This window comes from Piliocolobus tephrosceles, chromosome 2 (assembly GCF_002776525.5).
Source record: "Piliocolobus tephrosceles isolate RC106 chromosome 2, ASM277652v3, whole genome shotgun sequence".
NCBI lineage: Eukaryota > Metazoa > Chordata > Mammalia > Primates > Cercopithecidae > Piliocolobus > Piliocolobus tephrosceles.
Genome location: NC_045435.1, coordinates 117,834,155 through 117,849,335, shown reverse-complemented (window position 1 = coordinate 117,849,335; position 15,181 = coordinate 117,834,155). Strand labels below are relative to the sequence as shown.

General features: G+C 37.3%; 1 protein-coding gene across 4 annotated transcripts in view; it reads right to left on the bottom strand.

Annotated features, from left to right (window-relative positions):
• The window catches only part of MECOM (MDS1 and EVI1 complex locus), a 606,399-nt gene that overhangs the window by 289,187 nt on the left and 302,031 nt on the right, over positions 1 to 15,181 (bottom strand). For 3 of the 4 annotated variants that reach the window (XM_031935235.1, XM_031935242.1, XM_023213486.3), the window contains exon 2: positions 14,164 to 14,501. The exons of the other annotated variant lie outside the window; for it this stretch is intronic. In XM_031935235.1, coding sequence (XP_031791095.1) covers positions 14,164 to 14,501 — 338 coding nt within the window. The remainder of the gene's footprint in view (positions 1 to 14,163; positions 14,502 to 15,181) is intronic. 4 annotated transcript variants of the gene reach the window in all.

The following is a 15,181-nucleotide window of genomic DNA, read 5'->3' as shown; positions in this document are numbered from 1 at the left end:
AGAGGTTGAAACTGTAATCATTATCTGCTGCCCACTGTGCCCCCAGGAGGAAGGAGTCCTCCTGAATCAACTCTTAGGTCTTCCTTTATTAGCCAAATCCAGATGCTGGGTAACCCAGAGAATAGAAAAAGACAATATTGAATAAATGTCTCTGTATGACTGAAAAACTAGAAAGGCAGAGTGCTGGATTATGAGGATAGTGAGAATCTTGAGAGAAGAGAGTCTGAAAGCAGCACCTGCTGGATGTGCGAGATACTGAAAGACTAAGAAAGTGAATTGCAGATTCATACAGGGAGAGTGAATTTAAGTTTTGCATAACATTAGACATGGAATTCCCCTGTGATGTTTCTGGAAGAGATGTGATTTGTTTTTTAATGTTTTTGTGGGGATGGGCAGAAGCTGATGGGCCTTAAACAAATTTTTTTGTAGTTACTGCCAAGGTGTAACTATAAGGCACCCAGATTTATATGCTTACCTAAAGAAAGCATCAGGTATCAAGTACAGTACTGGTAGATTCCAAAATGGTGAATATTTAAAAGCAAGAAGGCATGTGTATTTGCCTGTGTGTGTCATAGGGGATGGTATACAAGATTGTGCAGTGTGGGATCTGGACACATTGTTTCTGTATCAGGTGACATTCTATGGCTGACTTCCTAGGATTAGATTGAGAAGTACAAACAAATTATTTTCTGTATCTTCAGCAGCACTCTACTGGTGGAATAAAATCTGGTCTGAAAGCTGCTGGAATAAATGTTCACCAGCGTGATGGGGCTGGATTTGCAAGTAGTCTATTGGCAGTGGGTGGCATGAACAACAATAACACAATTAACTTTCAATTGTTCTTGAAGCTGTTTGTCTGGTTCCTGGGTATGCATTTCCCTCTGAGAAGATATCTCTGAGATCTCCTTAGGTCACGTGGATCCAGCTCACACTATGCCGTGGAGCACCTCAGTGAGATAAGCTATTTCTATATAATGTTTGCTTTACCATCCATCAGTGCAAGCAAGTATCTTTTTTAAACAAAGGTACTGTCAAATTTCTTGTGCTTTATGAACATCTTTTATTGAATATCAACTTCAAAGATAGAGCTTTTGGTATCTATTTGCACATGTCTTTTTATATTATTCTTTGTCCTAATGATAGTCGACCAATTCTTGCCCTTTGTGATTTTTTAGCTTGACAATTCTACTAAATAACATGCAGAAAATAATCTTTAAAAGCACACAATATTTTACCAATCTTCAGTTTCCGTTACATCATGAAAGACCAAAAGAGGTTCTAGGGCAAAAGTGAGCATAGTATTTATTTACTGAATTTGCCTATAACTGAAATAATTCATTTTAAAAATCACTACCTTGGACAGAATTATGTATAAAGAGAAGCATTTCATCAAAATGATTGTATGGTTCTATCAATGTAAATAAACTTTGAGATGTTAAGATACTATGTTAATAAAAATTTTTATTTATCATTCAAATGGAATAGCGTACAGTTCCCCTCCTACTCCCCATTTTTTCATACTACCTACTCATCATTATTGGAACAAATTCTTTTCATGTTGCTACCTTCATTTGATGAACGAACTAGGGAGCAAAGAAGCGGAACCAACTCCTATCCTTCTGAGATAGATTTGAATTGGTTACTTCCTATTACTTTTCACTGCTTCTTAATTTATCTTCAAGGAAAATGCACAGAGAATAGAATATTCTGATGCAGTGGTCTCAATTAAGTATTCTGGAATATTAAGCATTATAAAGAATCTCTGTCCCTGGAATTGCCAAATCCTAGACAACTGTCAAGACTATTAAAAGAGGCTCTAGGGCCGGGCGCGGTGGCTCAAGCCTGTAATCCCAGCACTTTGGGAGGCCGAGACGGGCAGATCACGAGGTCAGGAGATCGAGACCATCCTGGCTAACATGGTGAAACCCCGTCTCTACTAAAAAAAGGGACAAAAAACTAGCCGGGCGAGGTGGCAGGAGCCTGTAGTCCCAGCTACCCAGGAGGCTGAGGCAGGAGAATGTCATGAACCCAGGAGGGGGAGCTTGCAGTGAGCTGAGATCCGGCCACTGCACTCCAGCCTGGGCAACAGAGCGAGACTCCATCTCAAAAATAAATAAATAAAAATAAAAAAATAAAATAAAAGAGGCTCTTTCCTGAATATTTTTTGTGAGTTTTACTATTGACTTAGTGGCTAAAGAGGGAAGCAATAATCATGCAAGTATGGGGGTTAATAATAAGAAAGAAACACATGAGGGTTTATTTTGTGATAAACAATTGATATGAAGTTTCCTAACCAGAATAAGAATCACCTAACATTCCCTGGAAAAACGATTAATTAATTCACATTCAAATTCTGGTTGATCACCAAGGCAGACAGAGCAAAACAGAAGATACCTCATACTTGAGGAATTTTTCTTAAATTTGGACATCAGATTTTCCCACATCACCAACTACTCTTTGGAAGTATTAGAGGTTGCCCAAACAGCAATAAGACGAAGAGACATGCTGGACTTCATTGATACCTATCATAGAAGAAAGAATAAGGCAAGCAAGCCTCATGGTATTGACAGAGCATATGTGAATGTAGGAAAGGGGACAGCTGACCTTTCCATAAGAAAGAAGGTCCCTCTTAAGCCCAGGTCAAAACCAGAGATAGCCCATGGTGCTTCTGGAGGGTAAATGTCTATAAACTTGATTGCAGCTTTTTTTTTTTTTTTTTTTTTTTTGAGACAGGGTCTTGCTTTGTTGCCCAGGCTGGAATGCATTAGGATGAATACAGCTCACTGCATCCTTGACCTCCTGGGTTCAAACAATCTTTCTACCTCTGTCTCCCAAGTAGCTGGGACTACATGTATGTGTCACCATGCCAGGCTAATTTTTATTTTTATTTTTTGTAAAGGTGGGGTCTCACTATGTTGTCCAGGCTGGTCTCAAACTCCTGGGCTCAACTGATTCTCTCACCTCAGCCACCCAAAGTGCTGGAATTACAGGCATGAGCCACCTCACCCAGCCCTTTTTTTATTTCATTATATTCTAAGAGAATCTGTAATGTTTCCATGCGTATTAAGGATATTCAAACTCAGGGTCCCATTAATTAGTCCTCACTTCTCTTGGCATTTTCTCTGTTTTTAATTCCTCACAAGATAAAATTGAATATCCAAACTATATTTACTATTTTAAAAACAATATTGCAAAGACTTAATAAATACTTTGTAATGTGGGCTTTTATAGTAATACACAATTATTATTACATTACATTTCTCTTTCTTAACTATACATCAAAGACAAACTTTTTGATAGCTGGTAGTCTTCCTCTTCGTTTTAGAACCATTTAGACTTCACTTCTTAGCTATCTAGTGTTAAGAGTATGCAACTTGTCAAGTGTGCTTGCTTTCTCATAAATAAATTAAACTTTTTCCCTGAAATAAATGCAAACCAGTCAAAATTCATTTTGTGCCCAAGCTGACCTAAAGGGACCTAGGGGAGAAATATTGTTATTCAAAGACATCTAGTGCAACTGGCATAAAAACATACACATAGACCGATGGAACAGAACAGAAAGCCGAGAAACAAAGCCACACATATACAGCCAACAGATCTTCAAGAAAGGTGCCAACAACACATAATGGGGAAAGGATAGTCTCTTCAATAAATGATGCTGAGAAAACTGAATATCTAACTCCAAAAAATAAAATTTGATCCTTACTTATCACACTCCATACAAAAAACTCAACTCAAAATGGACTAAAGACTTAAACCTACAACCTGAAATCATAAAACTTACAGAGGAAACTACAGGAGAAAAACTCCATGACATTAGTCTTGGCAATAATACTTTTTAATATGACCCCAAAAGCATAGGCAATAAAAGCAAAAATAAACATGTGGGACTACATCTAACTAAAAAGTTTCTGCAAAGTAAAGGGAACAATCAACAAAAACAAAGAAAACCTATGGAATGTGAGAAAATATTTGCAAACCATCTGTCTGGCAAGGGGCCAATATACAAAAATATATAAGGAACTCATACAACTCAATAGCAAAAAACATTAATAATAAAATAACTCAATTTAAATATGAGCAAAGGACCTGAATAAATGTTTTTTCAAATAATACATACAATCGCCAACAAGTATATCAAATAATACTGAATATCACTAATCATCATGGAAATGCAAATCAAAAAACCACAATGAGATATAACTTCTCAACTGTTAGAGTGACTGTTATTTGCAAAGATGTGGAGAAAAGGGGCTCTTCATATACAGTTGGTAGGAATTTAAACTGGAATAGGCATTAGGGAACACAGTATAGAGAGTCCTCAAAAAATTAAAAATACAATTCCCTTATGATCCAGCAATCACACTTCTGTGTATATTTCCAAAGTAAATAAAATAACCATCTCAAATAGACATCTGCACTCACATAGTCATTGATTGCAACATTATCAACAGTAGCCAAAATATAGAGAAAACCTAAGTGCGATGGGTGAATGATTTTAAAATGTGGTACATACACAACGGAATACTATTCAGCTTTTTAAAAGAAAAAAACTCTGCCATTTGGGACAATGTGAACAAACCTGGAGGATATCATGCTAAGTGAAATAAGTCAAACACAAAAAGACAAATACTGCATGATTGTACTTACATGTGGAATCTAAAGTAAAAAATGATAGAAACAGAGAGTAGAATGGTTGTTCTCAAGAACTAGGAGGTAGAGGAAATGGGGAAGTGTTGGTTAAAAGGTACAAAATGGCACTTGTAAGATGAATAAATTCTGGAGACCTAATATACAGCATTGCATCTATAGTTAATAATAATGTATTGTATACCTGAAATTTGCTAAGGGAGTAGATCTTAAGTATTTTCACTACACACACACACAGATACACACACACACACACACACCACACACAAAGGTAACTACATGAGGTGATGGGTATCTTAATTAGCTTGATTGTAGTAGTTATTTTACAATGTACATACATATCAAAATATCACGTTGTACACCTTGAATGTATACAATTATTATTTGCCAATTATACCTCAATAAAGCCAAAAAATAAAAAATAAAACAAACACAAGAAATCCGTTGCATATCTCTAAAATCTCAAATTATTTCATTCTTCTTCATTATCAAGCACACATTATTTGTCAGCCTCCTGACGCTGACCACAGTTGTTAGGTATCTTAAAAGTGCAATGTTGTTGTTGTTGCCATTTTAATGAATATTCATGTCTTAGTTAACATAGATTGCATGTTTCAATATGTAAGGTGTCACTGAAGAATCTAAAACAAACTTAAAAGTGTGAGGACTATATATTTTTAAAATGACTCAAGGAAGCACATCTTCATTGTAATATCGCATTTTAGGATTACATTGTTGGAACATAATGTATTGCCCAAGCATTGCTTCAAAATTAGTTAATGAATTTCTGACTCCAGTATAATCTGTTTCCACTATTCCTTTCCACCTATTTAACAGAACATAAGAGATATGCACTCTCTACTCACATCATTATGTTCTATGCGTAAATGTATGTATCTTTGAAAGAAGAAAAGCTAAGTTCACAGCCAGTATTGTAACTGATTAAACTAATTTGGAGCAATGCTGGGTGAGATTAACACAACGCTGGGTCTGGCATATGATAGGTGCATCATCAACGGACTTACACTTGCAGAGTTTTGTAATGTTCAATGATAATAAAGATAGGCAAAAAAAAAATGTGCTGCAAGGCAATATTTTAAAGAAGCAAAACTTGTTACTTACAAACTAAGCCACCTAAATTGTTCTTTGGCATAAAAAAAGAAGTTTGTGATCTCTCCTGAATCCTCCTTTTCATTGTTAATTAGGAAATGGTGAGTGTTTCCATTTCAGACAAACCCAGCGTCAAATAATTAGACCATCCAGGGATAACTGAACTTCTAGGAAACAAGAAATTGGAAAAAGAGCAATAACTTACAAAAATCAATCAATAAAATATAATAATTGGCCTTTGCCCTATCTAATAACCCTATGCTAGGTCTGCACTTTAGCCAAGCTGCTGCAGCTGTCGTCTTGTTAACATTTATTGGGTTCTTCTACCAGTTCAGTGCTAAGCTCCTAACACACAATGTTACATTTTACCCTTATAACAGCTTCAATTGGTTAGATACAGTTATTATTCCTATGTGACATGTAAATAAACTGAGGGGCAGATAATTAATTAAAATTTTCCTAATCACTCAAGCCCACAGGACACCTGAGGAGGACTTGAGCCCAGGAAGTCTCACTCCAGAAGAAGCCTGTTTCTCACTGCTCCGCATGCAGTTACGATGTTATTACATTGTGGCCACTTTTAGAAGGAAACATGACAAAAACCTCATCTTAAACTGACAGAACTCTAAAAAATTATTTTCCACTCAGTAATTCTAAATCAATCAGTAACTCTAAAGTTCATAACCTGAGAAAAAGCTTTCTATCACTAATTATTTTCAAGTCCTTTAGACAAGCACATTCCAAGTCTTTAAAGATCTTTTTGTTGGAGAGAAGTCACATGCATTGTGAGGTGGCAGTTGCTGCCAAACTCTAATATTATTTTTAAAGTTTCTCTTGGTTGGATAAATACTGGTTTGAGAGAAAATCATACAAATGATGTTTCTGGTATCTATAGCTTATTTTTACCAGACCACATATCTTGGTCTATAAATTATGTTTTCAAAACCATCTTATTTCTCTAACATATGAAAAAAGGATTTTCCAAAGTACCTTACTTCAGAAATATATTCAATTTTTTTAATTGCTTAAAGTTCAGAAAAATGGCCCCTATTTATAATGTTATCTTTGATCTTTCTCTTTTAAAAATTTTCTTTGAAGAGACTTCCACATTTCTTGACTCAATTCTGATTATAAAACAACTAATGAATGACATGGGGCAGTTTTTCATTAAGTTTTTATTTTTAATTTTTGTAAGTACATAGTAGGCATATATATTCATATTTTGATAGAGGCATGCTATGCATAATAATCACATCATGCAAAATGGGGTATCATGAGGCAGTTATTATTGACTCATTGACCAAATAAAAAGCAGAGACCAATCAATTGGAGTAGTTTCCCTAGAATCACACAGTTAGTGACAGAAGCAAGACTAGATTACATATGTCTAAATTCCAGATTCTAGATTTTTCCATGGACTACCTCAGCTCTCATTCCTTGCCTCCACTTTCAGAGTTACATAATCCTATATTGATCCATCCACTCTTTAATTTATCCATTCATTCACTCATTCATCTACTGAATAATTATTTGTTGAATGTCTGTGTTATAGACTGAATGTGTGTGTCCTCCTAAAATTCATATGTTGAAGCCCTAACCTCCATTAGGACTATATTTGGAAATAGGGCCATTAAGATGTAATTAGCCGGGCGCAGTGGCTCACGCCTGTAATCCCAGAACTCTGGGGGGCTGAGGCGGGTGGATCATGAGGTCAGGAGATCGAGACCATCCTGGCTAACATGGTGAAACCCCATCCCTACTAAAAATGCAAAAAATTAGCCCAGCGTGGTGGTGGGCACCTGTAGTCCCAGCTACTCGGGAGGCTGAGGCAGGAGAATGGCGTGAACCCGGGAGGCAGAGCTTCCAGTGAGCCGAGATCATGCCATTGCATTCCAGCCTGGGCGACTGAGCGAGACTCCATCTCAAAAACAAACAAACAAACAAAAAGGATGTAATTAAGGTTAAATAAGGTCACAAGAGTGGGTCCCCAATCCAATAGGATTAGTGTCCTTATATTAATAAGGAGAGATAGCAGAGAGCTTGTTTTCTGTCTCTCTCTCCACTGCCCCAACCCTCTGTCTGCTTATGCACACCAAACGAAGGCTATATGAGGATGCAATGCGAAGACAGCTGTCTGCAAGCATGGAGGAGAGCCCTCACCAGAAACCAAAGCAGTTGGAATTTTGATCTTGAACTTCTAGCCTCCAGAATTGTGTGAATATACATTTCTATTGTTTAAGCCACCCAGTTTATGATATTTTGTTACGGTAGCCCAAGCTGACTGATACAGCCTGCTTATTTCATTCAATGGTACTATTTTCAGAATAGTGCCAGAGGGATTAAAAAAATATATATATGGAACACAATCAAGACATTGCACTAGGAGAATATACCTTTGCAAGCTCTTAAGAACTCTTGCTTTGTTAGGGAAGCTATGTAAATAATCTGGATACTACATAATGTTTTAGTGTTTTTAGCCCAAGAAGTTCACACCGGAAGCCTGCTTTCTACTGCTCTGCGTGCAGTTCCCATGTTGTCTCATAATGGCCATCTTTAGAAAAAAACATAAGTAAACCCTCATCCACCTTTCTTGGTGGAACAAAATTTAGGTAGTAATTAATTGTGATTAGAAAGAAAGTGGGGTTGGGCATAGTGGCTCACACTTTTAATCCCAGCACTTTGGGGAGCCCAAGGTAGGAGGATCACTTGAGGAAGGAGTTTGAGACCATCATGGGCAACATAGGGAGACCCCATCTCTACAAAAGATTTTTTTTTTTTTTTTTTTTTTTTTGTTGAGGCGGAGTCTCGCTCTGTCGCCTGGACTGGAGTGCAGTGGCCGGATCTCAGCTCACTGCAAGCTCTGCCTCCCAGGTTTGCACCATTCTCCTGCCTCAGCCTCCCGAGTAGCTGGGACTACAGGCACCCGCCACCTCGCCCGGCTAGTTTTTTTTGTATTTTTAGTAGAGACGGGGTTTCACTGAGTTAGCCAGGATGGTCTCGATCTCCTGACCTCGTGATCCGCCCATCTCGGCCTCCCAAAGTGCTGGGTTTTTTTTTTTTTTAAGTAGTGAGTCATGGTCATACACATCTGTAGTCCTAGCTACTTGGGAATCTGAGGCCGAAAAATGGCTTTAGCCCAGCAATGAGCTTTGATCACACCACGAAACTACTCCAGCCTGTGTGACGTAGACAAAGGGAGACCCTGTCTCTAAAGAAAAGAAGAGGAAGAAAGACAGGTCATAGATAATATCATGGAAGAAGCAAACTTGAGGAATGCATAGAAACTTGCTAAGGATGGGGAGGAAAACAGTTTCCCAGGTAGAAAGAACAGTGGGTATACAGCTAAAGCAGGGTTTAGAGGGAAATTTGTAACACTAAATGCCCACAGGAGAAAGTGGGAAAGATCTAAAATTGACACCTTAACATCACAATTAAAAGAACTAGAGAAGCAAGAGCAAACGAATTCAAAAGCTAGCAGAAGACAAGAAATAATCTAAGATCAGAGCAGAACTGAAGGAGATAGAAACATGAAAAATCCTTCGGAAAAAACCCAATGAATCCAGGAGCTGTTTTTTTTTTTTTAAATTGACAAAATAGATAGACCACTAGCCAGACTAATAAAGAAGAAAAGAGAGGAGAATCAAGTAGACACAATAAAAAATGATAAAGGGCATATCACACTAATCCCACAGAAATACAAACTACCATCAGAGATACTATAAACACCTCCACTCAAATAAACTAGAAAATCTACAAGAAATGAATAAATTCCTGGACACATACACCCTCCAAAGACTAAACCAGGAAGAAGTCAAATCCCTGAATCCACCAATAACAAGTTCTGAAATTGAGGCAGTAATTAATAGTCTATCAACCAAAAAAAGCCTAGGACCAGACAGATTCACAGCTGAATTCTACCAGAGATACAAAGAGGAGCTGGTACCAATACTTAGGAAATTATTCCAAACAATGGAAAAAGATGGACTCCTCCCTAACTCTTTTTATGAGGCCAGCATCATCCTCATACCAAAACCCGGCAGAGACACAACTAAAAAAGAAAATTTCAGGCCACTATCCTTGACGAACGTCAGTGCGAAAATCCTCAATAACATACTGGCAAACCGAATCCAGCAGCACATCAAAAAGCTTATCTACCATGATCAAGTCGGCTTCATCCCTGGGATGCAAGGCTGGATCAATATACGCAAATCAATAAATGTAATCCATCACATAAACAGAACCAATGACAAAAACCATGGGATTATCTCAATAGATGCAGAAAAGGCCTTCGATAAAATTCAACACTCCTTCATGATAAAAACTCTCAATAAACTAGGTATGGATGGAACGTATCTCAAAATAATAAGGGCTATTTATGACAAACCCACAGCCAATATCATAATGAATGGACAAAAGCCGGAAGCATTCCCTTGAAAACTGGCACAAGACAAGGATGCCCTCTCTCACCACTCCTATTCAACATAGTATTGGAGTTCTGGCCAGGGCAATCAGGCAAGAGAAAGAAAGAGTATACAAATAGGAAGAGAGGAATTTGAATGGTCTCTGTTTGCAGATAACATGATTATATATTGAGAAAATTCCATCATCTCAGCCCAAAAACTCCTTAAGGTGAAAAGCAACTTCATCAAAGTCTCAGGATACAACATCAATGTGCAAAAATTACAAACATTCCTATACAACAATAATAGAAAAACAGAGAGCCAAATCGTGAGTGAACTCCCGTTCACAATTGCTACAAAAAGAATAAAATATCTAGAAATACTACTTGCAAGGGATGTGAAGGACCTCTTCAAGGAGAACTACAAACCACTGCTTAAGACAATAAGAGAGGACACAAGCAAATGGAAAAATATGCCACGCTTATGAATAGGAAGAATCAATATCATGAAATTGGCCATACTGCTCAAAGTAATTTATAGAGAGAGAAAGAGAGAGAAAAAGAGAGAAGGAAGGAAGGAAGGAAGGAAGGAAGGAAGGAAGGAAGGAAGGAAGGAAGGAAGGAAGGAAGGAAGGGAGGGAGGGAGGGAGGGAGGGAGGGAGGGAGGGAGGGAGGAGAAAGAAAGAGAAAGAGAGAGAAAGAGAAAGAAAGAAAGAAAGAAAGAAAGAAAGAAAGAAAGAAAGAAAGAAAGAAAGAAAGAAAGAAAGAGAAAGAAAGAGAGTGTATAAAGTTAGGGGACTTAATACAATATGGAAACCATAAATTAGACGTGGTTGATGTAGGAGAGAAATGTGTCAAAATGACACATTTTTTTGGACTGAACAACTAGATAGATGCTAATGGAATTTATTAAAACAGGAAACGTATAGGAAGAAAAGAGCAAGGGTCCTACTAGAGACAGCAATGATTTGTTCAGTTATGATAGGCTGAGTTTCCATTGGCGGAACATTTAATGCAGAATTTGATGCACAGTAGTCCCTCAACAATTGTTTGCTGAACATGGATTTTCTCTGTTTGTATTAATTTGAGAGGATGCCTAAGAGGTTTCTTTTCTCCTTCATCATTTTTTTCAAAAATAAAGGCATATGAAAAGGAGAGGTCACACCAGTTAATCACAAGTACCTCTAACTAAATAGGAGGAAAACCAGCTAGAGTTGAGAAAAAGATGACATGCGGACAATTAAAAGTCATCCTGCAGGGGTTGAGTGAGATGCCTTTCAGAAAGTGCCCTTGCTAATCATGATTGGGTTTTGTATTAACTAGGTAAGATTAAAAGGGGGAAAAAAAAAAAACCTAAGAAGAATCAAGAATCAAGAACTCAATTGCTCCTCTGTGGAAAACAAGTTTGCCAAAATTACAAACAGTCATTTCTTTGGTTTTTTTCATAATACCTAAAGAGCAGACAAGCCACATTCTCAAATGGAAGGATAATCGTTAAAATGATGGGAAAAACTACTGAATTGGCCATCATCTGAATTCTTGAAGGAGAAAGAGGAGAAAGGGAATATGTGATCTTCGGCCAAAAAGTCAGGAACTATTTTATAAAGGTGTCTTGAATTCCAAGCAATAAAAACAACTCAGTTTTGACATAATGAAAAGAATCATTTTACATTTCTCAAGATAAATATTTGCCAGTGTATATGTTGAAGACATTTCACTCCAAGGAGAAAAAATAATTATTTTTGAATTTCCTCCAAATGCAGAATTTTCCCCAGGTTCATTCACCAATCCATAGGCATTATGTTTAAAAAGGCACAGTCCTGCATTTACCAAGCCTGTAATTGAAAAATGATTTCATTATTAAGCTGTGGTTTATTCCAAGTCTTCTGGATAATCTTGATGAGTATTGCACTTGTTGCTTAACTCTGGAGATTTTGTAATAAAAGTTTAATGAGTTACTTATTATTAGAATGTTTATAGCCATTATTTTAAGGTGAACAATAATGACGTAAAGTTTGTACGCATTTGGTTTAAAACGTATTCAACTCACATATCAGTTAATGCTACAGTGATTTTTAAAAACTCTCTTATCAGTACACGTGTCTAAAGGCAATGCAGCTAAACCTCAGCTTTACTGGGGCTATGGTTAAGAACGAAACGAAGGAAGGATTTCTCACTTGAATCATGTGAAAGCCAGATCCTGGCATTTCAGAATTTGAACAAGAATTGCTTTTATTATGGCATTTTGAACAGATTTCACAAGAGGATACATATAAAGCAAGAGGACAAAAAGTTGAAATTAAGTCCTGAAGGCACTGAATATTCATTTCTATTTAAAAGCTAACCAGATATTCTATTAATGATCATAAATATTAAGGAAACATACCAAAATAAATCTAGTTTATCTGATTTCTGTCTACTGAAATGCTATGAAACCAAAGGTCAATCACATCTCTAAAAAAGATCTTACCCCTGCAGAAACTGTCTACAAGTTTTTGAGATAGAGACAAGATTTTCCAGAAATTATGATGCTATGAGTCAAGCACAAAAGTTTTCCAACTACAGAAATAAATGGAAAGTATATATATCTACTGAATCTGTATAAAACTTATACTCAGAAGAATAACATAGTTACCTTTATTGAAATAAATTTAATTGAGATTCTTAAATCAGACTATAACTTCTAATTCTTAGATGTTGCAAATGGAATTTATGGAAAATATGGCTGAAACAAAGGACTAATTTTCATAACCATTTTGTGTGCTGTTTTGATGTACAAATTACTCATTAAATCATTTGAATATAAAGAGCCATAACATAATTCAGTGATGAGTATAGTGCTCACATTCTGAAAGCATGTATAATTAAAGCAGGGTTATCAAAAGAGAGGCAAAATGTATTAGAAGAACATACCACAAAATGAAAATAAAACCAAATTAACTCATAGCCACAAAATAGAGAAAACAAATGTTTTCCTCCAATCCTCCAACTCCCCACCCCAAAAAAGATAAAATGCAATAAACATGTCATATGATTACACTTGTCTGCTAATGTCACATGCTACGTATGATCATAACCAATGTTTCCAAACATTAACTATAAAATCATATCTTCTTCCTTTAGTATTTTTTCTTTTTTTTTTTGAGACGGAGTCTGGCTCTGTCACCCACGCTGGAGTGCAGTGGCGGGATCTCAGCTCACTGCAAGCTCCGCCTCCCGGGTTTACGCCATTCTCCTGCCTCAGCCTCCCAAGTAGCTGGGACTACAGGCGCCAGCCACCTCGCCCGGCTAGTGTTTTGTATTTTTTAGTAGAGACGGGGTTTCACTGTGTTAGCCAGGATGGTCTCGATCTCCTGACCTCGTGATCTGCCCGTCTTGGCCTCCCAAAGTGCTGGGATTACAGGCTTGAGCCACCGTGCCCGGCCTTTAGTATTTTTTCAAATCAATACTATTCTTTGACCATATATTAAGTTGGGTTGCCTCCTATCATGCTATACCTTTAATCAATACATTGTTTCTATTAAGAAGTAAGATTGTAAAGGAAGTTTATTTATTTATTTATTTATTTATTTATTTATTTATTTATTTATTTTTTGAGACGGAGTCTTTCTCTGTCACCCAGGCTCAAGTGCAATGGCGAGATCTCGGCTTATTGCAAGCTCCGCCTCCCAGGTTCACACCATTCTCCTGCCTCAGGCTCCCGAGTAGCTGAGACTACAGGCGCCGGCCACCACGCCTGGCTAATTTTTTTTGTATTTTTTAGTAAAGACGGGGTTTCACTGTGTTAGTCAGTATGGTCTCGATCTCCTGACCTCGTGATCCACCCGCCTTGGCCTCTCAAAGTGCTGGGATTACAGGCGTGAGGCTGGCCAGAAAGTTTATTCTTAAAAACTACTGAAAACATATTGTAACATATATAATTTGCTTATTTTGTGGCTGCTTAAACAATTTCTTCTTTACACAGCTGTAATATATAAATGTGTTAAGTCAAAATACATTCTTACCTCCCATCCATAACTGGGGTCTTTCAGGTTTGACCTCTGCTCTCCCACATAAGGCCCAAACTTTTCACCTACTTCGATCTTCCTTTTGGTCCATATTCCTAGTCCTGCTCCAGGCATATTTGACTCTCGAAGTTCAAACTCAGCAGGAATGGGAATATCATCAGGGATGTAGATAGGGGCTTTGTAAGGAGAACCCTCCTTTGGAGTGAATGCTTCACTGGATGTGGCAGGAGAGCATGGCTCTTGAATATTGAGGGAGGGAGTACTGGCTACTCCATCTGCATCTGGCATTTCGTCCAAGGGTATCTCAGGGTAGGTGCCATATACACACTCATTATCTGTGAATAGATAAAAACTTCATGAATTCCTTCTAATATTGAAGAGACAAAATTCCACAGGGGTAGACACCTTATTATGTTGTTCTTTGAAGGCTAAATAGGAAAGACCATTGTTACGACGTGCCTTCATTAAAATCTTTATTATTCACAAGCCAGGGAGAGGCTAGAGATTATGGCCTCTGTGGTTTATCTGTGGTGAATCCATAAATCAAATGAGCTAATCCTCAACTGTCAATACTTGCATGGGCTAGTTCAATTCATTATCCATCTGGGAAACAATCAGCAACTTCATTATTGGTCTGACTAAAGTACAGACAAGAAGTAAACGTGTGTAACTACAACCCTCAAACAATTCCAAATTGGGAGCTGACAGGATTCTAAAATATATTAGAAAGTTTTGCCATGCAATGTTATTTGGAATAAATGTAGGAGAGTCATCAAAGATTCCAAAGGCTGCCATGTGCAACAAGGCTTAAATGTGTGTGGCAGGATTATTTATTGGAATATTAATTTGTGTTTTTTCTTTCTCTATATTTCCTTTCCCATTTTGAACATATCACCAAGCCCTTGGTATTTCCTTGCCTCAGTAACTTATGCAGAGCAGAAAGTTAAAGTTACCTGAAGCCAGTGATGCCTCTGGATATTTGTAAAGGCTAAAATCGTTAAAGAAATTAGGTAAA